The 26,348-nt window shown below is 50.7% G+C and overlaps 2 protein-coding genes across 3 annotated transcripts in view; one reads left to right on the forward strand and one right to left on the reverse strand.

The window, feature by feature from the left end:
- The window catches only part of Sh3rf3 (SH3 domain containing ring finger 3), a 235,681-nt gene that overhangs the window by 201,577 nt on the left and 7,756 nt on the right, over positions 1-26,348 (forward strand). The window contains exons 9-12 of one of the 2 annotated variants that reach the window (XR_015448504.1): positions 1,102-1,436; positions 6,940-7,248; positions 22,407-22,559; positions 26,124-26,274. Coding sequence is in view for 1 of the 2 variants with exons in the window: in XM_004844734.3 (XP_004844791.2) it covers positions 1,102-1,436; positions 6,940-7,108 (504 nt within the window). In the remaining variant the exon portion in view is untranslated. Of the gene's footprint in view, positions 1-1,101; positions 1,437-6,939; positions 8,032-22,406; positions 22,560-26,123; positions 26,275-26,348 lie in introns of those variants that run through there. The other variant, XM_004844734.3, reaches the window with a different exon arrangement.
- The window catches only part of Septin10 (septin 10), a 56,893-nt gene continuing 55,180 nt past the window's right edge, over positions 24,636-26,348 (reverse strand). The window contains exon 11 of the mRNA XM_004921079.4: positions 24,636-25,608. Within this exon, the coding sequence (XP_004921136.2) occupies positions 25,593-25,608 (16 nt within the window). The 3' untranslated portion in view covers positions 24,636-25,592. The remainder of the gene's footprint in view (positions 25,609-26,348) is intronic.

Consider the following 26,348-nt stretch of genomic DNA (forward strand, 5'->3'; position numbering starts at 1 on the left):
ACCCTCACACAATCTCCAGTGTTGATAGTGTCACCATGGGACCTGCTGAGGACAGGACCCGTTCACATACCATGACACTCTTGGACTCAGCACAGACCTGAGTGGCACACAGAGAGGTGTGTGGCTGCCCAGCCAACTTGCCTTTCCTCCTCTGGGCCAGCTCAGCACCAGCCTGGCCCTCAGACATCTGCCCAGAGCCTGCTCTAACCACAGAGTCTTCAGAGCCTAGAGCCAGGATGTCACTAATGGTCACTGCAGGGTAGGAGGATCACCCCCAAGACTGGGGGAGCAGCAGCAGTGGGAGAGAGGTCCGGTGTCCCTAGGACAGGCTATAAGGCCCTGGGACTCCTGAGGGGCACATGCCAAGGCTTTGTGGCTGTGAGTGAGGCCCTTCAGGTCCTCTTCCGTACACATGGAACTGTGGTCCTTGCATCTTGAGCAGCTCTTTGAGCAAGGGCAGCCACCTGCAGGGGAGGGATTTACCTGAGAAATTCCCTAAGAGTATAGAGGTGCCAAGGAGCAGGTCTCCATCCACACTAGAGTGAGGGCACTAGCAAGGGTACCCTTGGCTGGGACCAGTGCCCCTGCCAGGCCTGCACCCTACACCAGACCTAGGCAGTGCACAGGGCCTCTGTTGCCTCTGCCCAGGTGGGTTCACACAGCAGAAAGCAGGAGGTTGTGCATACTGGGGAGGGAGCTGGAGTTAGGACGCCCTACAGAGGCACCAGCCCCTGGCCCACACAGCCCTGCGGTTTCCTTAGAAGTTGTTTGATATTGGCAGGACTTGACATGAAGCCATCTGGGCTCTCCAAGAGAGCCAGGACCCACCTTGCTGCGGGCTGTGTGGGATACTCCGCCAAGATGCATAGTATTATGGCTGAACCCGGGCTCTGTGAAAGCAGAGAAGATAGCAGCTGAGCATCCTCCTGGGGGCTGGCCTAATCGGCCTGCCCAGGGCCTTGGAGTCTGTGTGGGACTTGGAGAAAGGAGAGAAAATGAGGCTGTCATTTCACCTGTCTCCTCACCAGCTCTGCAAGGTCATCTTCAAAGTTCTTCATGAGGAGCACTAATGGCTTGGTGCCACCCTTTGTGTCCCCACAGAAAGAGAAGAAGAGCGGGCTGCTGAAGCTGCTGGCTGGGGCATCAACCAGGAGGAAGTCACGTTCCCCGCCATCCTTCTCCCCAACCCACGACCCTCTGGTGGCCACAGACACTTCGCTGCTAGGCGCCACGGGCCCTGACATGTCCTCCCTGTCTGTCCACGGCAGGGCAGGCTCCTGCCCCATTGAGAGCGAGATGCTGGGAGCCATGGGGCTGGAGCCCCTGCACAGGAAGACGGGCTCCTTGGATCTGAACTTCTGCTCCTCCCCTGCCCGGCAAGCAGCTCTCTCCACAGCTGCCATCCGCCCCGAGCCCAAGCCGCTGCCCAGGGAGAGGTAAGGGTGTGAGGGCTGTATTCTTTGTGCCAGGTGCCAGGCACCCAAGTCTGGAGCCCATCTGAGTACAGGGGTTAGTCCACCAGGCAACCCTTATCACCCAGCCACTTGGCTCCGAGGAGGGTGGACTCGGGCTTCGGGAAGTCCGGGACCTGGAGCTGATGTCGAGTTCCCAGCCCATTTCATTCCTGCATTTGGGATTGCAAGGGACTCCTCAGGAAATTTGTCAGGCCCAGTGTGGGACTGAGCACAAACATCGAGAAATCAGGTAGTATGGGGATGTGTCTCCTACCAGGGACAGAACCTCAGCCTTCTGTGACATCTTAGAATTAAAAGACATCTCCTCAAAATTGGATTGGAGGGCATATAGCCCATTAGGATGAACCATCAAAATTGCCAGTACTCGTCCATGTTTTTACCCATGTCAGCAGTTTCACATCATGCAGCCTGAGCTTTACAGATCTAGAAACTGAGGCAGGTTGACATGGCCTGCATGGCTGCAGGTACCTGAGTCTTATAGAGGTCAAAGGCTCTCGTCTGGCTGGATGGCTGTACCTGTTTCAATATCTGTCCTAAAGTCTCCCATGAAGATGGCAGCGTAGCAGAGATGAGATGGCCAACCTTCCAGGGTGGCAGGGGATGGTGCTCTGCTTGGCTATTGGGCTCTGTCACAGCAGAGCATGAAGGACGGGCTGAGGAGATGCCCTGACCATATGATGACTGCAACCCCAAGACCAGGCTCCCACAGTGAGCAGCACTGGGCACATTCCACTCAGGTGGGCGCACAGATGGCAGTGAATATTGAAGACACACTGTGCACACACCATATACCACACACACTATACACAACACAGTAGACATACACCATAACCACACACTATAAATACACCATACACCATACCGTACACATACCATACACTATACACTGTACATACACCATACACCACACTATACACACAACATACACCATACATACACACCATAAACCACACGCTATGCATACACCATTCACCACAAACACACCCTACACTAAACACACCATACACCTCACACGCACCATGCTATACACCACACTTTGCACTACATACACCATACACACTGTACATACACTATACACCACGTCATATACCACACTATACATATCATAGACCACACACTCTCTACATACCGAACACCACAGCAGGCACACTACACAGCACACACACACCATACACCACACACACATCACACAGCACACACACTATACACACCATGCACCACACCTATCACATCATATACACACACATACCACACAGGACACACACTATACACACTATACCTCACACACACCACACAGCACATACACTATGCACAGCACACACACTTGCACACCATACACTATACATACCACAAAATACATGCACTATATACACCATGCAGTGCACACGTGGTGCTATACAACTCACACCCTTCGTATTAGCACACATAACACAGGCACCCATGCCATGTACTCAGATATATATCATATTCTGTCTCCCTCTCTCTCTCCCTTCTCTCCTTCCGGCACTTCCCCTCTGCCCAGTAGCGCAAGGGCCAGCGCCATCTGCTGGCCTGGCCTGGCCTGGCCTACAGGCTGGGTGGCCCTGCCCCATCTGCTGGCCCTGAGTGGGGCTGTCTGGCAAAGCAGGCTTGTCTGAGCCAAGCCACAGCCTGCTGTGTAGACCAGACGGCCCATTACCAGCCCCCTCCAAGGGGACTTTCCTTTCCCTGTGGATGATGCCAGGCAGCCAAATCCTGGAAATTGCTTGAGGATCTCATAGAGGAGGAGTAGTTGTGGCATGTGAAGTTTTCAGGGCATGGGGTAGAGAAGACTCTCCTGTCCTCTCCCCCTTGGGAGGGCAATGCTGGGTCTAGATGAGGTGTGCTGGCCAGACAGGCTGAGCCCTTAGGGACCCACTCCTCACAGAGTTGCAGGAAGCTTCAAGCAGATAGACAGCCTGCCATCTGTTGAGCATTTCACGTGAGCCGAAACTCAGCTTCCTCATTTCCCAAGCCTAGTTCCTTGGGCTTTGCCAGAGGGTGATGACATCTGCCTGACGTTTATGTTTGTGAAGCACCTAGGCCAATGCCTGGAAATCATGTGTGCATAATAAATTATGATTTGGCCTACATCACGACAACATGCAATCGTGACAGCAAGGTGGCAACAGGGCCCCATCTGAGCCCGCTGGCCCAGGCTTGCTCCCTACAAGCTCATAGCCCACACTGCTCCTGCTCGGTGCTTGGTGGCCAGGCATTGCTTGGCTTTGTTAGAGTGTAAAGCCTTTTTGCTTAGGTCAAGGACATGTTAGGTTTGGCAGAATAATGACTCCCCAGGATTTCCTTGCCCTAATCACCCAAAGCCGTGAATATATCACCTCACGTGACAGAGGGGAGTCAAGGCAGCCAGCCAATGGCTGATGGGAAGGAAGGGGGACATCACACCTTATCCAGCTGGCCAGTGTGGTCACAGGATCCTGGAGGGTGGAAGGAGACAGCAGCAGAGACAATCAAAGCCCTGCCATGTGAGGACTTGACCCCTGGTCTCTGAAGGTGGAGGAGGAGGGATGCAGATGGCAAGGGAACAGATTTCGTAGAACCCTGGAAGGCACCAGCATTGAAGACACCTTGCTTTTGTCCCAGCAAGACCTTGCTGGGTTTCTGCCTTTAGAACTGTGAGAGTAGGACCTTGTATGGCACAAGGATGCTCAGCCTGTGGCCACTTGTTACAGAAGTAGCAAGCCATGGATACTGTCAGTGCCTGGCATACAGTGGTCTACTTACAAGTTTGACTTTACCATGGTGATGTTTTCACTCTCAGTGCAGTTTTCAATCAATCGTAAAACAGGCTTTGTATGAGATGGCCTTGTCTGAATGTCGGGGCACGTGGAAGGCAGGCTGGGCTGAACCATGTTATTCTGCAGGGAGGGGAGTCAACATATTTTCATTTCCTGTAGGTTCATTTTGGCACAGTGGCCCCAAAATGTTCCATCGCAAGCTCAGGAACACGGCATGTGCTCAATGCCTTGGTCTCATGTTCAGGGCACAGGTGCAGTCTTGTCATTTCTAAGTTGCTGACATGACACCATCTCAGTGGCCTACTTTCTTCAACCTTGTTTGAGCAAATGCTTGGGAAAGGCTGCCATGTGGAGGCCATCTTGGAGCCCTGCTGTGGGGGCAGATGACGCGGAGTAGGCCAGACACCCCACACCCGAGGCGGGCTAGAAGCAATGAGGGCACCAGAGTCTGCTTGGACCCTGACCTGGGAATCTGCTGTGGCTCACATGGCCTGTGTGTACTCTGATTTACGAAGCCCAGTGATCATGACTTGGGAATGGTGGTCGTCCTTCAAGGCTTGTGAAGCCCTGTGTGTCCAGGACAGGGAGCCCCAGTTTCTTTCCTACAGTGAGGGAAGAGTTCAGTCTTGGAGCCATCCGGACAGAAGCGGTAAATGCCATCTTATAGGAATTCACTGCACATCCATCTGGGCTCCTCAATCATTGAATTGCTCAGAAGCACCAAATTACTTCTTTCTAACAAATTACATTTTTAAAGCTGCTTGTCTGTTTCACATCTGGCAATTGAGGCAAAAGTCAAAGCTGGCATTAAGCGTCTGAGAAGCACCCGCCATTTGCTGCTTTTCCCTAGGAGGGAGAAGGAGGTCAGGATGTGGGAAGCCACTTGGTGGGACATGGTGGGGACAGTGTGGCCTGTGTCAGGCTGAGTGACTTCACAGATCGCTGGCTGAAAGGGGCCTGGCCACCTGTTTCCTCTCCTCTGTGCTATGCTTGCTGCCATGGATGGCAGTGGGAACTGGGCCAGCACCTGCAGCCATCTCAAGGCCTTGGAGGTGGTTGATCCTCTTTGCTGAGCCCAGGCCTGGCCAGCCCTGCCACCTATGGATGGGACTCACACCCACCTCCCCACTGCTGAGGCATGGACTTCAACCTGGCTCTGAGGTTCCTGGTTCTTCTCTGTCTGCTTCTTCCACCCCAACTGCTCCAAGGCTGCAGCTTCTCAGGTCAAGCTGGACTAGCAGGCAATGCCACCATGCCCAGGAGCAGTTGGGTCCCTGAGGGATGAAGTCCTCCACCCGAGGGCACGAATTTAGCACCTGTGTTCTCAAGCATCCACCGCAAACGTTTGCTCCTAAAAGTTGTCAGATTCCAGTCTCAGCCCATTCCTTCAGATTCTTTCACTAGATCCAGAGGTCTGTTCCAAGACTGCTGACGGCCATGGACCACATGAGAGGGGCTGACCTAGGGTCTGTTGATGTTTTGTAACATCCTGTTTTCCCTAAGGCCAGAGCTTCTGAACACCTAGACAGAAATTGCAGTAGGGCAGAGTCCAGCATAAACTGAACCCAGCTCCTGCCCTAGTGATGGCATTTTCCAGGAAGAGTAGGGATCAGAAGAATGGGCTCTGGTCCTGATGTCTTCCAGGCTGCTCACTGGAATGGTTCTAGGCTTGGCCCCCCACAGAGTGTGGAAGGGCCCTGCCTGGCACAGCTGGGACACAGCAACCTCTCTTGGGCACTCAGGTTGCCCAGTAGGCACAGGGACAGGGATTCTACCTGGGGCTGCCAGGAGCTCCTGTCTCTTGGGCCCAGGTGAGGCCAGCAGAGAACCAGACATCCCACAGGCCTGGTGGGAGGACCATATTGTCAGGGCTGCAGCTGAGTGCTTGTCTGGCCTGCCAGGTATAGACCCTGAGCCTCGGGTCCTCGGCAGGTGCTGACAAGAGGGCTGGACCTCAGTTTGCCATCTAGGGGCGCCTACTGCACCCAGAGGGGACTCCGGCTGCCAGGGTCTGAGCTCCCACCCACAGCCACTCTTTGGGTCCTAACTGGCAGAGGCCATACTGTGAAGGCCATTGTCTCAGTTTCCATTTTATGTCCCATTGGTCTGAAAAAAACAGTCTAAAGTGACTTTGGAGGCTGCAGGGGCCCAGGTCTCGGGGAAACAAGAGGAAGGAAAGTCAGGCCTTTGGGTGTTGGTGCTGTGCCCTCAGTCAGTGGAGCTGAGAAGGCACATTGCTGTGGCTTTGGACATGTGTAGAAGCAGCGCCTGGCCAACCAAACCTGTCTCCAAAGAGCCTCTCCCTCTCCCTCGCCATGCCCAAGGCCCCCCGCCTGCAGGTGCCTGCACAGGTGAGGGCTTGGTGTTCAGAGATGCTGGCACCCTGACAAGTGCCAACACAAGCCCAAGGTCCACAGCCAGGTTGATGACCTGAGGACATGAGGGTGCCCAGGTGCAGTCTGCAATGGGGGGGTGAGGTCAGGGGACGCTGTGAGGCCATGTCACAGCCACACCTGCCATCTGGGCTTGAAAGGACACCACAGGGAAGTTTCTTTCTAATGTGTTAATTAAAAAGTGAAAGAAGAGATGAATAGGAATTGTATGAAGTAAGGAAAATAGCCTAGACATGGGATTTGCCCGAGGGCGGAAGAGGAAGGCCTAGGGCTCATGCTATGCTCTGTCCTCAGGTACCGCGTGGTGGTCTCCTACCCGCCCCAGAGCGAGGCAGAGATCGAACTGAAGGAGGGCGACGTGGTCTTCGTGCACCGCAAGCGCAAGGACGGCTGGTACGAGGGGACCCTGCAGCGAAACGGACGCACAGGGCTCTTTCCGGGCAGCTTCGTGGAGAGCTTCTGAGGCAGCCAGGCACCTGGCAGGCATGGGTGGAGAAGAGGACTGGGGTGTGCACTTGCACCTTCCCCGTGATGTCCAAGCCCTGAAATGACCTGAAGGGAGAGGCTGTGGAGGACCTGGCAGCATCACCATTACTGTGGCAGGTACACTGGGAGCCACAGGAGGCGGCAGGTCCAGCTGTGTGGGGCAGAGCTTCAGGAGGGTCCTTCTCAGCCGCCCTGGCGTCACCTGTCTATACCTCAGCCACCTGTCACCTGGCCACAAGGGCGCTCCTGTCTAGCCAGCCACCCCAGGGCTGCATCCTGCCCAGCTGTAAGCATCACCCCTGCTTCACCGCTGTCCTCCATGCTGCCTCTTTCTTATGCTGTTTTCTAATGTGCAGCGTTAGACTGTGTCCGTTTCTCATGGGTCAGACATCCTCTATTTTCACACATCTGGTGCTGCCTTTTGTAAAATTCGTAATGACCTGGGCGAGCTTGAAAGAAGCAATGTCCAAGGTGACATCTAAGGCAGGTTTTATTCTCCGAGTCATGAGCATTTGGATGCCCATCCTCGACATCAGATGTGGCCAATGCTGCATGGGTGAGTGGCAGGCGGTCTGGGCGTAGAGGGGGCATAGAGCCGAAGTAGCTCATCTAAACCCTCAGAACCCACCTCTGGAGAGACATCGATGAGTGTTATTCAGGAACAAGGACCGAGTGCGAGGGCGCTTCTAACTGCCTTTCTGCTGCCAGTGGGAATAACACAGGGTTGACCCAGTCCAAGGTGGCAGGAGCATCGTTTTATTCCCCAGAGAGAATGACTGTCATTAGCCTTCTCAAAACATGGACTCTTGCCATCAGAATGTGCAGTTTTCACCACAGTTCAGATCACCACCTTGCAAAGATTTTTTTCTCCTTTTTAAAAAATAAATTACTGCTCCCTTATCAACCGTGCCCAGCTTGCTTTGCTCAGACTGTGAGGACCAGGTTTGGGGCAGGCATTGCTGCAGATCTGCAGGGCAGGTTGGGGGCTGGGGGAGGGCTGCCCAGAGGGTGGGCAAGAAGCCACCTGAGAGGGACCATCGTTCCCAGTGCTCCTGTGGCTGTCCCTGGCTGCTACGCTGGGGAATGGCCACAAGAAGCACTTTACCCCCTCAGTAACACCACACCTAAAGGAAGTGGGAAATGTGTTCTGAATCTAAAAGGGGAATATCTGGTTTAAACAGGGAGCCCTGGGTGGTGGATTAGCGACCACCAGGGGAATCTTGGCACCACCATTGCCTAGTTAGTTCCTACTATCCAGAAGAAGTCCTGTGTCTGTCACCAAAATGCACCTGGGTCAACAACCTGGGCAAGACCCAGGTTCTCCTGTGGAACCAGAATGAACCTGAGTTTTGAGATAATAAAATAATCTCATTTTTGAAATGAGGCAGCTACCAAGCAACAGGAAAGACCAGCTCAGGCCTGGCTCCCACCCCAGCCTCTCCCACAGGGTACCTGGGGCTCAGTGGCAATGAATGGGGGCCGCATGTATTCAGAGAGGGGCACAGGTCCCAGGTGTCTCTGATGACACCAACAGGTGGGTACTGGGACCACCTCAAGGAGGGAAGCAATGTCGTGGGCCTGGGCAGCAGATGAGACCCTTAGGAAGTCGAGGCTGTCAGAGAGCAAGGAGATGCCTAACATACCCCATGCACCAAGTACCTACCCACGCCCAGGGCCTCAGCTCCATAAGGATGGGTCCACAAGTAAGAGCAGAGCAGAGGTGGCCTCCCAAATCAGCATGTCCCAAACACACAGTTTGTTGCCAGGAGGAACCAGCACCTGTCTGACCCTCATCTCCTGTCCTGGCTGCAGTGGGCATTCCTTAGCTGTGCATTTGTGGCCAAGGTGACTTTCTTTGAGGTACATAGCAGTCTGCAGCCACGACAGAGTAAGGTCCATAGGCACCAGGAGGCAGGACCGAGGTCTGAGGGCAGCAGAGGGGATGGGGAAGGAGGCATGAGCACCAGGCTGGGCATCAACCCAGCCCAGCTAACACCCACACAGTTCAAACACACCCCAGGGATCCTGCTGTACCCTGATGTCAGCCTGTGACTTTGGAAGGGCTGGCATTAGTGACACCCTCTTATGCCTGGGTTTCCATGGCTTTAAATAAAGATGATCATGGCAAAGTCACAGCTAGTCTGGATAGTGGTCAGAGCGGCGAGGCCTCAGCAGAAGCCCAGCTAGGAGAAGATGGGGCCCAAGGGCTCCCCCTGCCACCCCTGCTCCGTGTGGACCGGGTCTGCATGTACTGGGCTGTGTCCAGCAGGGAGGGCAAGTGTGGGCCATACCTGGCACCTGGAGGTCACTGGCTGGGCAGTGGGACCAAGCACAAAGCCAGCTGGCAGGGAGTGGGGGGGTCCTCCAGGGCCCACTGAGGCTCATGTGCCTGAAAGTGTAGAGGGCTTTCTAGGATCCCTCAGACTCCCCTCTCGAAATCCCAGTGGACCAGAGAGGCCTATTCTAGAGCACGGGGTGAGCAGGATCTCTCGGGTGAGGGCTCCCTCTGTTGACAGCTCAGGGAAGAGACTGTGGGTGGGGACCCCATGGAAGCTGCAGACTCCAGAAGACTGTGGTGTCTGTTAAGGATGGCAGCCAGAACTTGGGGAGATCCAGGGCCCTGGTGACCCTGATGGAGACCAGGCTCTTCCTTCCCCAAGCTGGGCTCTGATGTGCACTTCCTTGGCCTGTGAGCCGAGGGTCGTCCAGGCCTCCCCTTAGGTTCTGGCCAAGGACTTGCATGTACACAGCTTCTCTTCTGTAGTGACTGCCCCGCTGTGAGCCACAGCCACCCACACAGTGACCAGGTCTGGGCTCCTAAACTGCAGCAACAGCCCCTGGGCAGATGTCCTGTACACAGGCAGTGACCAGAGTAAGGCCTTTGAGGACAGGTGGAGGGCAGGCCAGGAACCCAGCAGGGAAGTAGGGAGAGCAAGAAGAGCATGGGTGGGAGCAGCCTGTCCTAACTGAGCCAGGACAGCATGCACCAAGCATGTGGCCAGTACTCACCTGTGCTCCACCCATGCCCAGGGCCCCACATGCACCCTGTCTGTCCTCACACCAGCCTTTTGAGCCAGGCACTGCAATGGTACCGATTTCACAGACAGGGAAACTGAGACAAAGAGCAGCTAGGTAGCACACTGTGAGATGGCTGAGGGCTGGCACAGAAGGACCAGCCCAGCTGTTAGGCTTCATGGGCCACAAGTCCTATAGGGCCAGGCTGAGTGGCCATTCACCCTGCATCCCCTTGATCTGCACACAGTGTCACACAGGACCACACTCCCAAGCTGGACTGAGACCGGAGCTAGTGGGCCCCGAAGCACCACGGGTCTCACTGCCAGTGCCCCAGGTGGCCCAAAGCCCTGTGAGCCGCCCCCCACCTCTGCCCAGGCCCTAGTGGCTCTGAGGGAGACTCTGCTTCCCTGCCTGTGGATGGCAATGAGTGAGGCCAGCCACGCTGTGATAGGGACACCACACACATGGGGCCCAAGAACAGGAGACAGAGACCCCGGGCTGGAGCCAGGCAAGGCTCAGCCACTGGGAGCTTGCAACTGGCCTTATCCACTGTTGAAGTCTTTTCTGGGAGAACTGACCAACACGTCCTAACCTCATGCTCCTGCACAGTGATGGCCACTGACCACTTCCAACCTCCATGCAGAAGGAATCTCAGAAAGGGACCTGAGGGAGAGGACAAGATCCTGAGGGGTCCCATGGGGTGGGGGACAGGCTGCTGTGGGCTCCTGCAGGGTGTCATGGAGGGACAGGTCCATGAGGAACACACTGAGGCTCAGAGCAGCTCCCTGGAGATGCCAGCCCTTGCTTGTCTTCATGTCCCCAAGCTGTGGGAAACTGAGGCACTCCTGCTGTGCCAGGAGCTGGACCCAGCCCTCAGCTCTGTCTTCTGTCTTCAGCCCAAGGCTGGTGCCCACCCAGAGATATCCAGGACCTGATGCTTGGGGAGATCATGGTTGGGTCTCAGGCAAAACCAGGGCCGCCATGGTGGCCCTGGCAAAGGGGCAGCTTCAGGGCCCTTGTCTGGCCCCACCTACCCTTCCCGTGAGAAGGCCACAGCCCCTTGGCCTCCTGCAGGCAGGAGCACAGCTGTCATCCACCTCCTGGACCCATGAGAGCCCCCTAAGTGTGGCAATAAACATTCCTCAAAGCTCTTTGGGGACTGCAAGATGATATCTTCACACAGTGGTCCTGCCGCCCCCCCAGGCTGCCTCGGTGGGCTCAGGGACTCCTGCCCTCTGGAAACCCTCTGCCCAGCTCTGGCCTATCCACTGCTCCTGCTCCAGGCCTCATCCACAGCCTTTGCCCCTTGGGTCTTATATCCCCCCAGGGTTAGAGGACACACGGCTGGCCTTAGCCTCCTGGTGAACCACAGTCAACATTCTGTGCCCAGGTGTCCATGTGCCAGCTCTCTGGCTGGGCCCTGTTCCTCCCAGCCTGGATGTAGCTACCAACCACCTCCAGACCTGCTCCACCTTCCTCCTGCAGCCCAGTGAGTGCCACTCACCCCTGTGGCTTTCATCTTCCAGCACGGCTACCATCCCTTCTGCCCCTCCCCAGCTTGGATCCCTGGCTGGCTGCATGGCGCTAGTCACCAACTTCCTCCTCTTTCCTACAGTGCCTGTTTCACCTGGCTCATCCTCACTGTGTCTAGGCCTCCATGCAAAGAGCTCCTTGAGAACCCTGGGCACCCCACCCACCCACTTCACACATGCACACACACCCACCACCCTCCCAGCACACCTACACAGATCCACGGGAGGCTGCAGTGAGGCAGGCTATGGCCTGTGGTCCTCCCCACCCCAGGGCCAGCCTGTGGCACAAAGGGTGTGGTCGTGGGTACAGGAGAGTAGATGTCTGCAGTAGACCACACCCCATGGCCACCCCCAGTCAGCCCAGTGACCTCATCATCCAGCACTGGGCAGAGTTCTCAGAGCCACCAGGCCACCCCTGGGGGACATAGGTCATCTTGATGTGGGCAGATGAGCAAATTCTGGAGGAGCAAGAGGCCCATCCCAGGGCCCTGGTGGCTGTCCTTACCCTACCCCCAGCATATCTGCAGCCTCACGTCAGCTGTCTGCCTGGACATGGCCTGAAAGTAGATGCAGGTATGCTGGGAGGGTGACGGTGTGTGTGCAGTGTGTGTGCAGGTAGGATGCATGTGCACTTGTACACATGAAGGCAGCAGGCTCAGCCCTGTCTCCTCCATTAGACATTCTCACAGCCCTGAGATTTGTTTGCAACTCCACCCCAGCCAGATTCCAGGCTTATGTGACTCCCTGGCGATTCCCATGCATGGGGATGGCTGTTGTTGGAAACTTACTATGATTCACAACTTGCTAAGGCTGTGAACTGGTGGTAATCACAGAGTTTCTGCTTTGAACTTAAAACCATGTTACAAAGCCCAGAGCTGCTAGGAGACCGCCTTTTAGGGCGGGGAGACTGCCATGTGGCCCATTTTCGTGAGCCACATCGTGTCTGCAGCCAGACCTCCATGAATAAGGTACATACCCTGGGCCCTGTCAGAATCAGGCTTGGTGTTTCAGCTGTGTCTGATGACTGCCTTGTGGCAATCACCTGGGCAGTTGCTGGGACAGTCCCATCCCTGGAGGGGAGTGCTGTCCCTGTGACCCACCCACCCATGGCCTCCTTGCCCCCCACCCCAGCAAAGCCGCAGCAGCTTATAGTTGCTGTGTGTGGCCTCAGATCCCTCTGGAGAGTTCTTGCCTGATTTTCCAGTCACCGCTTGTCCACCAGCTCTGGGAGTGTTCCTTGAAGTTTCATCACACTATGTGACCCCCACAGCATGACTCTTTCCATGGGTCACATGGCACTCCCCCACCCCATCACACACTTTGCCTCCCAAAACCCTTGTCTCCCAGAGTGCACTGCACCTCCTCTGCTTACTTCCTGCACCTGGTGCCCTGCCCTGTGGTCTAAACAGGAGCCCAGGGATGACCTTCAACCCAGAAGTCACCCACAGCCTACAGGCTTGAAGCCTCTGCCCACTGGGCAATGAGACGGCCATACTCGCAGGGTCTGGAACTATCTGCACTTGCCCAAGAGCCAGGTGGCATGTGGCCAGAGGCAGGAGATCTCCAAGCTTCAGGAAACAGCAGTTAATGGACACAGGGCCAAGGACTATGAGGGCCAAAGACTGTGAGCGCAGCGTGACCTGAAACTCCAGACTGAGAAAGATCCAGGGTGGGACTGAGAGAGGGAAGCTAACCTGCACATAAGGACACAGCCAGTGGGTCCTCTCTGGAAGGCAGGGATAAGGAGAGACCTCACTCTACCTTGCCCTCTAGGGCCCCTGGCCCCATCCTGGTGAGCTGCAGCCTGGTCCCTGGAGCATGCAGTTCAGCCCCTGGGTGACCCTGGGCTGAGGGATGCAAAGGTCCCACACTGAGCCTTCCCCTCCCCCAGGTTGGCTACTGTCCCACCCCTGCTGTCAGTGTCCCTGTTTGCTTCCCCATTCCAGAGACCTGACTTTCATCACTCCTGCTGCAACAGGTCCAGAAAGAGGTGCACAGGTCCTGAGCTGATCCTGGGCCCCTGTGATCGGTGTTGGGTGCAGAGGCATGAGCTATCCTGGGTACACAGGGCCACGCTCCTCCTTCCAGGGGCACTGAGACAGCAGACTCTTTGGGGACTAGAACACTTGGTCGTAGGTAAGAGAGGAAGGAGCAGCAGTAGAGTGGAGTGGATGGTGGAGGAGTCAGAACATGGCAGTCGGAGCATGGCCGCCCAAGACCCTGGCTCAGTGGATGAGAATGAGAGGGAGAAGGCCCACTTCTGAATGAATGCACATGGAGACAGCGCTGTGCACATTAGAGTCCATTTACGATTGTACCCATTTAGAGTGGGTGCTCGAAGGCACTAACTCAGGTCCACTTAGGAAGCTGTCATCCCGATCAACACCCCAGGCCTTGGCTTGTTTCAAAATCTCCTACCCACAGGCTGCCAGGGATGTGTGCACCACATCTTTTGCCAGGCTAAACTCTGATCTCCCCCTCCTTGGGAAGCCACCTCGTGGCCAGGGAAGCAGCACTGCATCACAGCACGTGCATGGAAGGAGGGGTCCTCAGTGGGAGAGTGTTTGTTGAGACAAATGTTAAAGTGGCACCTCCACACATTCACGCTTCAGTCTATGGAGCTGGCATGGCCCCAAGGGTGGTAGAGGCCTAACCAGGGCAGCAGGGAACAAGTATTAAGTGGAAGAAGTGCTGGGGATGGTTGGCAGCAGCCGTCATTGCTGATTTTCTGGCTCAGACGGCTGAACAGTGGTTTGGTAAGAGGAAGTGGGGAGGGAGACATACACACATTCTATCCTAGTTTACAACTTTTTATAAACCTAAAATTATCTAAAATGAAAGATTTTGAAAAATAAGCAGATGTAGCTAACAGGCCACCAAACCTAGCAAGTTTGCTCAGGACCCTTTGAAGGTCCTCAAGCCCTGGACAAGAGTCACCAGGACGAAGCCACCTTCTCAGCTCCAGAGGAGAGAATTGAGTGATGATGAAGGCCTGGGCACAAGTGGAGCCCCAGGGTTAGAGCAGGAGCCCATAGCCCACCCGGCTGACTGTTGTGGGCCGGGTAGGTGGCAGAGCCCAGAGGGGCTAAGTGTGGTCTCCAGGAGGGGACCTGAGGGCTGTGAGCTGTGCACACTCAGCAACTGTGGGATGGGGCCCTGACCTGAAGCTGTCGCCTGGAGACTAGTGAGTCCCCACACTGCCAGAGCACTGCTCCCTGCTGAGAAGTCACAGGGATGCTTAAGCCTCAAGCACTGGGAACACAGCCACACCAGCACTTCAGTCCAAGTGGCAGCTGGCAGGTTCAGGCTGGGGCAGGTGCTGAGGACCTGGTGCTTCTGCAGGGACACGTGGGGTGGCACTGTCACCAGTTACAGTCAGACAGATGTGCCACACCCCACCTCTGCAGCTTTACCCATCCTGACAGCAGAGGGGATCTGCTGGTGTGACTGCAGGCGTCTACAGCTGGCCTTTCTGGAGCTGTGCCCATACAGCCTGTGTGAAAGTGTCCCTGGAGCCAGTCCCTGCCCCTGGAGTGTGCCGAGATGGGCCCCATCCCAAGGTGAGCCTCAGAGCTTGCCAGAGGGGACAGGATCCAGCAGCTCTGGGGAGGTGGAGGAGCCAGGGAGGAGAGCTTGGCTATCAAGGAGGAGGAAGGGCCCCAGCAGGGGTGTGAGCAGCAATGTCCTGAGATGCAGCCAAAGTCCATGTGACTCAGGGCCCGGAGTCTGAGACCGACCCACTGCAGGATGAAGGGCACCAAGGTTGCCAACCTTGATATGGGGACCTAGCCTGAATTACCAGGGCCCCATGTGAGCACAGCAGTCCTCGAATGTGGCTGAGAAAGGCTGGGTCCAGTGTGGAGTAGGGGGCGAGGACATGTAAGGAGCTGAGGCAAGGACAGAGAGTGCCTGCCAGGCCTAAACTCTCCCTCCAGGCCACTCGGGACTTCTGGCTGTAGGATAACAAGTACATGTTGTCTGCACTTGACAGCCATAGCTGTGGGTTCCTGAGGTCCCCAGCCATGGGTCTGAGTCTGCTGGCCAGTCTTGCTGTCCCTGTAGCTCAGCACAGCCCTGGTTGAACCCCAGGGTAAGAGGCACCTGCAGGTCACTTTAGGGGAGACTCAGCCTCCCTCATACCAGTGGTGCCAATTCCTAGGACCTGAGACACAATTCTGACCCACTGGATACATGGGGAGAGGGGGCCACATGCTACTGTGGATGAAGACACCATGCATGCTGGGCACTTGCCATGCACTGTGGTGGCAACTGGGTGTGCACCGGTCGGGACAGAGAGAGACTGGGCACGTGGAGGCCACAAAGCTGCAAAGGGACAAAGGTGTGAAGACATGGACTACTAGTTGAAGGAAGCAGGTGCAGAGCAGAAGACAGTGTACTACCTTTGTATGAAATTGGTGTAATGAGGAAAATGTACATGTTTGTATTTGCTTGCTTTGCCTGAGAAATATTAGGATGATAAATGAGGTATTGATACAAAATAGTTGAGTAGGGAGCTGGGGATTTAGCCCAGTGGTTCCAGCACCTGCCTTGCAAGAGGAAGGATCCAAGTTCGATCCCCGGTACCAAAACAACAACAAAAATAAACAAAATAGTTGAGTAGGAAGAGACAGGATAAGAGCAGAATGGAAATCTTATCTGGAAGCCAGGGGAGATGATAAACCAGAAGGAAAGTGGAAGGATTCTTTTATCAGAATCCCATGGCCTGGTGCCCCACCTGAGGGTCCTAGCAGTCCTGTGTGGAGCTTGGCTGCAAACCCACCATGGCAGTAGCCAGTGCTGGCATGCACTGCCTCTGCTTACTTCTGCCAGGCAGACACAGCTCCTCTGTGACAACTGGCAAGCTGTCACTGGAGATGTTCCAACAAACTCCTGGAGGACCTTTAGAGATGCTTAGACTTTACTACCACCAGCCTTGACACCAAAGGTTGAATAAACCAGCCAGCAGACATCACATCCATCCTTGTCTTCTGCATGAAGCCTGGCCGGTGTCCCTTGTCTGCCTCCATACTTGATTTGGGGCCAAACCTTTGGTTTTCCCACAGCACATCCCATACAGCCATGTCGCCAACTCTGTTGGAACTGCCAGACAAGCAGCAATGCCCCGGCCCCTCCCCAAATACTTGTCACCTCCTGGAGTGTCCCGCAACCTGTTGGGAGTGCATGGTATTTTGTGATGGCAAATTCCCCTCCTGCACTCACTTAAAAATCTTCTCCTCTCTTACTGGGCAGAAAGAGCTTGTTTCTGTGGTATCAGCCACTACCATGTCCTCCTTCCTCCACAACAATGGAAACCATGTCTGAGAACACCATGCTGTGAAGATGCATTTCCCAGACACCCATGGCAGGAGCAGGAGCCACGGGAAGGCACATGCAGAAAGCAGGGCTTGGCTGGGCTTCTCCTCAGCCCCCCATCTACAGGCTGGGGTGCAGTGCAGACAGCCATCTCCAGGGCAGGCACCATGCCAGTGGAGGCCAGAGGCCTTGGGGTTGCCCAGTGTGTGGATGGAGGAAGAGGCTTCTATCCCCTCAGGCCACTTTCATGGTAAGGCTTTTGTTAGAGCAGTTTGCCTTTCCCTTGGTGTCTGCTCTCCAGTCTCCACTGAAAGTCCTGTGGATCTGATGTCCCCGGAGCATGGGCCCACCCCCTTAACCTCCCAAGCATGGCCCTGACTCTGCCATGGCCTGGTGGAAGCCAGACTACACACAGGACTGTGGAACACAAGTATCACGGAACCATGGTCCAGGAAGGAAGGGGAAAGTCACTGTGAAGTGCCACACATGGGGCAAACTGCATGACAGAAAGCCATTTGCAAACAACTGCCTTTCCCTGCGGCCTGCATGGCCTCCCGAGACGCCCTGTGTCTCTGTGTCCTGGCTTCCTTTTCTGACCAGGACACCAGCCATGCTGGAGGAGACCCTCTCGTGGACTGCATTGAACTGGAACACTTGGATAGACACCCATCTCCAGATAGAGCCACATTTGAGGTACAGAGCTGTGTCAAGTGCCTGCATTTGGGGGTCACCATCTACCCCCTAATACAGAGGATTCCAGAAAGTGCCAGATCACTGCTTTGAGCATCTCCAGGCTGCAGCAAAGGGGAAGTGAATCCAAACAGAGCCTGAGGACTTGCAGAGTCACAGAGACAGTGGAGGCCATGAGCAAGATCTGGGGATAGAGCAGAGAGGAGGGGCAGCTCAGAGTGCACAGTCTCTGCAGAGCTGCAAAGGGCTCAACTTTTGAGGGATGCTCCACACACCTTCAAGCTGGGGGGCAGTCTGCACAGCTTTATGCTGGGGGACACTCCACCACAGCGTCATGCTTGAGGACGCTCAACACAGCTTCATGGTGGGGGACACTCTACCACAACCTCATATTGGGGGATGCTCCGCATCTTCATCTGGGGGACAGTCTGCACTATCCCATGCTGGGGTGGTGGGCCACACAGGTGTGTGAGAAGGGAGCAAGTGACAATGAGAAGGTGGCCTGACTCCCTTTCTCCTGTAACAGCAACAGTGTGTTGGTCTGGCTGACAGTACGCCTTGCTGTCACTCAAAGGTCACTTCACCACTACTCTCTGGGCTGCCCTGACAGAAGGTGCCTCTTCACCTGTGCTACTCCAGATGCTGCTGCTTGAGCAGCAGGGAAACCATCCCTAATGCGCCCAAGAGCAGGGAGGAATCCTGGCCCATTAATATCCTTAGCACCCCAAGCCCTAGGGAGCTGTGATGAACACAACCAGCCCTCCTGAAGGCTCCCCACTTTTAGCCTCATCATGCTCACAGAGACATGACACCTATCAAACAGCTGCAACCATGATGGCCATGACTGTCCTGGATACCCCATACCTACTCTGGGCAGTGTCTACCCTGTCTTCAGTGGGCTTGAATTTGAGCCAAGCAGTAGAATTAAATTTGGTTCAATCTTAGGCCTGGAGTCAAGACCAATCAGGCTTGAATTTGGACCCATGACAAGCCTCAGCTACTACATAAGGAGTTCTCGTCTCATAGTCAGGTTGGGCTAGGAGGGCTCCCTGAATTGTACTGACCCCTGTGCTGCAGCCAGGCCCTATTCAAATACAGCCTTGCTCCAGTGGTCCAGCACAAGTCTACTTGTGATTTACTTCTCAGGAAGTGTGGGCTTAGAAGGCCCTATAAATCTATTCAGGATTCTTACCCTGAGCAGTGTGGACAGAGTGCATGCTTTGAGAAAGAGATGTAAATGCCAAGGGTTGTTAGCCCTGCAGAGCTCAGACCAGCAGCAGATGGAGATCAGCAACAGAGACCAACAGCTGGCAGTGTCAACTGACACATTTCACAGTAGCTGGCAACAGCAGAGACCAGTATCTGGCAGTGTTGCTGTCAGCCAGTGGAACTCTGAGCCTCGTGCATGCTAGGGCCCACATCTGTGACACTAGGGATGTGGGCCATTGCACTCAAAGCCCACGGCTGCTAGCAGAGTTGCACTTTGCTATGATTTCTTGCTGAGTTAAACAAAAGAGCCCTCGACTGATTGGCAACATGTGACCCTCCTCAGTGGAGATTTCTAGCTCAGAAAGACCAATCTGGAGCTTGGGAGCGAGGTACAGTCCCCAGGTGCAGACATGGGGCTGTGGCACGTGGCAGCATGGAGTGTAGTGGGCCTGAGGAAGAACCAAGGATCCTATCCAGGCTCTGAAGACAAGGAGGTGAAGAGGCATCACTGGCTAGCATGGTCCTTAGCCATACATAAGATGGAAATCACACATGGACTCATTCTAAAGTGATAACAAAATGAAAGCTTATTATAGGAAAGAAACAGCTGGCTGCTCTACAGAGTTGTCATGTTAAGAAGCAAAGCATGCTGGGCCATGGACAGAATGGCCCAAGGAAGGACAGCAGTCATTCAGAGAGCCCTGCAAGGGCAGCAGAGCTGACCACTCTACAGACAGCTCCATCAAAGGAGGCATTTCATTTTCATAGGGTGTCTAAGAAATTGTATTAATTACTTATGGTTTTTTCCTTCAGGAAGGGTTGGGCTGAGTTGGGTGGAGTTTAGTTACTGCACAGGCATTACTGTGGAAGTTTAGCATCAGCTATTGAGCAGATCTGTAACAATTTTTGTTCGCTTTGGTCTCAGAGTTTGCCCTTGTGTTCCACTTTCTTATCTTAAGGAATAAAGTGGCTCACTAGCTTAACTAACAGCCTGATTTACTTTCCCCTCTTATCTGCAGAAGTTGCAACTGCCTGCTTATTTTCTCAGGCTACTACTTGAAATTCTTTCCAAACCTGTCTCAGGAATAATTAGAAAAGGTGGGTGAAGTGAGTGAGAATAGGTCTTACTTTCCCAGAATTTGTTTCATCGCCTTTTTAAAAAAGAGAAAAACCTTTTGGAGGGTGTGTGTCTGTGTCTGTGTATCTTACTGGAGATGAAAATCTGGGCCCCATGCATGCGAGGCAAATACTCTACTATGGAGCTATGCACCCAACCCTTTTGGAATTTTGGGACAGGATGTCACTAAGTTGCCCAGGTGGCCGCAAACTTGTCATCTTCCAGCTTCAGCCTTGTGTAGCTGAACTTACACAGACATGCACCCCTATGTCTGGCTTGTAGTATTTTGAAGATCAATGCAATAAAATGACATACTCAGGCAGTGTCTCTCAGTGTGTTAACCAGCACTACATGAGTAACAAACAGGCCATAGGGAATGCAGGAGTTAGCTCATTCATCCCTGCTGAATAGGAAGAAAAAACAGGCAAATGGCTTCTTTCTTCACCTGGTTCTTAAGAAGCATCTGAAAAATTAGAATATCAATTTGTATCAACACAAGCTGCTGCCAACATCTGGATGTTGGAGGAGGGCTGGCTCTCTGCTGCTGGGGACCTGGTGTGGCCCATTCACATGAATGTGGACAGGAATTACTAAGCAATAGCAAGACATGGGCTCATCTTTTATTAGCGTGCTCTTCTTTGCATTTAAAAAAGAAACAGACATTTTTTTGGGTTGGAAAACAGTTAAGTTTCATTTGCATCTGCTAGTCACAAAAGCAGAATGTCTGTCTTCTAAGGCAGACAATCTGGAGTGGAGGAGTTCCATGGGAAATACTAATTGTCTGAGGAGGCTGTAGAATGAAAAGACTCAGTAGCATGGTTGCTAGTCCAGTAATATTACAATATTCTCACATTCAGAGGGACTTTTCTCACAAAATAACTTTTAATGTTTTTAAAAAGAAAGCTCTCAGCAAATGGACATGTAAGAATTAGAGCAACAGCATCATATGACCTGTGAGTCAACTTAATTAATGCAATTATAATTCCTAACTAGTAAAGGAAAACTTTACTATGATCAAATTAAATAATTTGAAAGGTCCTAGGTTCTTTCAATTTCTCCATTTGCTCATATTCCTGAAATCCCTCTGTATTATTAACTTTCCTATTGTTAGATCAAAATATCTGATACAACTCAAAAGGAGAAGTTAATTTTGGCTCATGGCTTCTGAGGATTCAGTCTACAGTTGCTCCAAGGCAGGAACACATAGTGTAAGGGTGTGGTGGAGAAAAGCCACTCAATTCACCACAGCCAGGAACCAGAGGGTAGAGGAAGGAGCCAGGGACAATACCCGTTCTTCCAGGTCACACCCCTAGTAACCTACCCACTCCAAACAAGTGCTATACCCTAACAACACATTTGGCTATGAACTCATCAATTAATTACTCCACTGATCAGTACAGTGCCCTCCATGATCCAGTCACATTCCAAAACCCCCACTTCTGAACACAGGAGACTTTTGGGAGAACATTTCAAGCCTAAACTGTAACTGGGTGTTATGGTTTAGATTTAAAATGCACCCCCCCCCCCAAACTCATGTGCTAAAGGCTTGATTGCTAACTAAGGAGACTCTCCTTTCTCCTCTACCTCCCCCTCCTCCTTGGAACTGTCATGAGGTGAGCAGCTTTCCTCAACCATGCCCATCTGCCATGATGATTCTGCATTACAGCCACCCAATCATGGACTGAAACCTGTGAAAACTGTGAGCCAAATTGCATCTTCTTCTAAGTTGTTTTTCTCCACCGTTTGGTCACAGAAACAAAAAGTCGACACATTCGTCATTCAAATTAATTTGTTTTGAACTCTTCTCATTCTTTAAACACTACCAATTATTTTAATTTCTTCTGAACTCAGCTGAAGACGGAGGCTATTGGGTTCCTCAAAAATCCTAACACTTGGGGGTACTGGCCAGGAACTGTAGGATAACACACAGGAGATGGATGATGCTTAGCAAAGGGACTTAGAAGACTTTGTGGAAACTGAAGGGCCTGGACCTCGGTACAAGAGCACTTTTTCTCGCCCACACTCCCTTCTTCTAAACATTTAAGTTACAACATATTGCACATCTAAGAGAACAGCCTGATGAATTTTCACAGAGGTCATCCACACCAAGATCAAGAAATCTGCCAGGACCAGATACTGCTCAGACTGTTTCCCTCTCCCCCTCCTCCCCTGAAGTAACTGTTAGGGGGCTTCTGGCTTCACAGGTTGGATGGGAAAGGGTGTCATCCTCAATATTCTGCAGTTCTACTAGACCGGCAGGCTCTTCTGAGTTGTGTAGTTGGGTTTCTACTTCTGAATTTAGGCTGGGGAGTTGAAGGTTTGGAGTCTACATTGCTTTCACTTGTAGGTGGCTGCTACTTGTGGTGGCTCTGTCCACAGGTGAGCAATTGTTTCTACAGAGGCAGAGACTCAAGCAAAGGCTTACATGAACCCAGGATGGCAGAGCCTGGCTTTGAAGCAGTTCATGTGGTGGCAGGAGCCTGAGCACATCAACCTCAGTAGAGCCATCATAGCTGAAGGGAACAGGTGCAACAGCGCGAGGGTACAATTTGGTGAGAAGAGATTCTTTGTATTTCCCTTTTTATCTTTTCCCTTCCTTCTTTTCTGCCTCCCGCCTCCCTTTTTCCCCTACCCATTTGAACACTTTCTTCCTATTTCCCAACATCTAATATACATTTTGGATCTTATTTACCCTTTTGGTTTCTCGCACCAGAGAAAAACAATGCAATATTTAAACATATGTCCCACAGTTGCTAGGGGTAGCCACTAAATAAGGTAAAGCATGTGACTTCTAGGCTAATAAAAGGGAAGCTGATATAACAAAACATGACATTAAAAATAGCAAGAAAGAACATAGAGAAAATAGAACAAGCATGACAACCAGAAAGCACATAGCATCGTGGTGGATATAAATTCAATTATATCAGTAATTACATGGATTACACGCTCTACTTTCATTAACATTTTAAAAAATCATCTATATTCAGTTTATAAGAGAGTGGTCTAGAACATGGTACACAAGGAAAGGATAAAAGAAGACAGAAAAAGATATGGTACATCATACAGATTAATCAGACCTAATGTGCAGGACTGCCAAGGCTAAAGAGGGAACTTAGGGTAAGAGACTAAATGACAGTTTAATGTTTCTAAATTCCTTTTTTGCAAAACAATAGTATCAGCATATCTGAAGCAAAAATTGATGGGAGTACATGGAGAAATATGCAAATCTACACAGTGAGATTTTAACATATCTCTTGGATATGAGAGAACAGGAAGAGCAAAACAGTCACAAAAGTGATACTTTTAATTTATTTCTCTATCTGGGTGCCAACTGAATGAACTGACACAACCCAGAATGGGGTGCCTAACCTTAACTTGCTCCCTCTGTAAACATTTTGTGGGTTTTTAAAGCAAATGATTAAACTACAGGGGGTAACTTAACTGCCAGTGCTTTTCCAGTCAGAGTTAGTATAGTGAACTCCATACTTTATTGACTATCTACCCTCCCCTCTTTGTTTAGATACCCTCTCAAATGCATGATCTCAGTCATGCCTTTTCACTCAGAGTGAAAATAGACTACTTTCAGTTTTTATTTCTTATAAAGAGAACTCATTAAAGATACAAGATATAAGAACATTACACAGAAATAAGTAGTGTTTCTCCAGACCAGTAATAAAGTAGTTAAAAAGAAATCAAGAAAGCAATCCCATTTATAATAAATAGCTAACAAAAAAAAAACTATGGGCCGGGGATTTAGCTTAGTGGCATTGTGCCTGCCTCCCAAGCCCAAGTGCAAGGTCCTAAGTTCAATTCCCAGTACAAAAAAAGCCAAACGAACCAAGAAATAGAATTACCATATTATCAAACAATTCTACTACTGAGTATAAACCCAAATCAAAGGAAATGAATATATCAAAGAGACATCTGCACTCCCATGTTTAATGCAGCTGTATTTATCAACCTAAGTGCCCATCAATGGATGGATAAAGAAAATTTGGTATATATACACAATGTAATATTATTTAGCCACAAGAACAAAACACTGTCACTTGTAGCAACACAGGAGAACATTATGTTAAGTGACATCAAGCACAGAAAGATAGGTACTACATGTTCTCCCTCATATATAGACGCTAACAAGGTTGGTCTCACAGAAGTAAAGAACAGAATAATGGTGATGAGAGGCTGGGAAGGGTGTGGGGGATGGAAGAATGAAGAGAAGATGAGTAATGGATATAGGCGTGCAACTGGTTAAGAGGATAATTACCAACAGTCTATTGCATAGGAAGGTAATAGTCCACAGTAGGTTGGCCAATAATTAAGCACATATTTTAAGAATAGTACAGACGTGCCTAGGATTTAGTTCAGTGGTGCAGTGCCACTGAGTTTGATCCTTGGTACCAAATTAAAAAAGTAGAGGATTCTATAAGTTTCCAACACGCACGCACGCATACACACACACACACACACACAGTGAAAAATGAGGTAAATGATACACCAATTACCATGATCTGATCATTATACATTATATATGTAAGTAGTGAAATTCACATTGTACTCCATAAAAATGTAAATTATGTGTCAAAAAATTAAATAGTAATTTAAACACATTTTAGAAAATATGTTGATACATTTTGTCAAGAGTATCAATTTTATTTAGAATATCCAAGTACAAAAAAATGAAAATTTATATACCTGTAACTGTTAAAAAGTTTGAATACATTAAGATGGTTCTGTGAATGCTAAGGCACTGAATGCAAATATCCCCTGAAACATTAATTATCTTTTTTTTTATATATTTGACATTAAAATATTCAGTTATTGTCTTAAATATTTTTAATAAAAATGACTCAACTTTATTATTTTTCCCCTCAAAGACAGAGTTTTAAACAAGTATGTAAGACAGACTAATGGAAATAATGTGATACACCCAGGTTCAAAAGTACTCTAAAAGGGTCTGTAGTCCTGGATGTTTTAAGCTTTTGAACATATTTTGTTTCATCACAGCAATACAACAACCATAAGGCACACTGAAGCATATAAGTGCTTATCACGTTATATAATTTGACACAGAAGCTTAGGATACTACTTAACAGTTGTGTAAAAAATTAGTTCTATAGAACTGTTGAGAAGCTAGAGTTTAGCTATGATACATTCCAAAATATAGTCCCCCAAGTTTTTTGTTTAGTATATACCAAAGAAGGTTCATCTTGGAATATAAATGCAATCAGCCATAAGTGAAGGTGTTCTACATTTTCAATGGCACTGAGTCTTGCTCTTTGGTACAATGCATAATATAAAATGACAAGCACCTGGCAATAGGAAAAGACATCTAGATTCATCACAAAATACCAACTTAAAGATTTCTAACAACAGTGAATATATAAGAAGTATGTATCATCCACTCTGGCTTAGGAATTGACCTTATATTTGAAAATATTTTACCATAAATGTCAGTAACTGTGGCCATCTGCCACATATATAGAATCTGTGGTGACCCAAATAAGAGTAACAAGAAAATCAAGGCTCACTTGTAACAGTTTACTCTTGCTTGTGATGGCCTTCTATACTCTGGAACTCCTGTGTTACATAAAATTGGAGCTGGAAAAAGAAAAAAAAAAAAACCTTTGGATTAGTACAATAAAAAACAATGTAGGAAGTAAAAATTACTAGAATCTTTAGTTTTATAAGGGTTTTACAGTAAGAACAAATACACATCTCACATATTATAGGATATTTAGCTACGGGACTTTAAAAAAAAAAGAAAAAACAAAACACACCAAGCCATATTCTGTTAAGGATGATTCTGAGCTCTCAAAAAATCTGTGGGCTCAACTCCGAATTTACAAACAATAAACTCTCTGTTCAGCCAAGTGGAACAGAGTGACAATTTTAATTAATATATGGGAAAAACTGGAGAATCGAATTTCAGAAATATTAGATTAAGATGAAAGGGTATGAAGTTAACAGATTCTTTGGTTTTATAATTCAAAGTATGGTGAAAGGCAGTAATAAATTATATTTATAGTTTATCTTTTGAAATTCAATGTTTTAATCAAATATAGCTATTATACTACCATATTCATTCTTCCAACAAATGATCTCATGAAATACAGGCACTGAGAAAATTGAAGCAAAAGTCTTCAACTGTGTGGAACACAGGAGGACATGACCATGCCAAGGAGCAGTGGCTGGAGTAAACTGAGGCAAAGACTGACAAGCATTTGGAACAAACAAGTCATGATGAATGTCACTACGGTCAAACAGGTAAACTGACAGGGACATTTTAAGTGGAAGGCATAAGATGAGGGACCCAGAAGACAGTAGGTAAAATAGAAAGA

Source organism: Heterocephalus glaber, unplaced genomic scaffold (genome assembly GCF_053883595.1).
Source record: "Heterocephalus glaber isolate CG9 unplaced genomic scaffold, H.glaber_assembly_v1.0 deba00000470, whole genome shotgun sequence".
Taxonomy (NCBI): Eukaryota; Metazoa; Chordata; class Mammalia; order Rodentia; family Bathyergidae; genus Heterocephalus; species Heterocephalus glaber.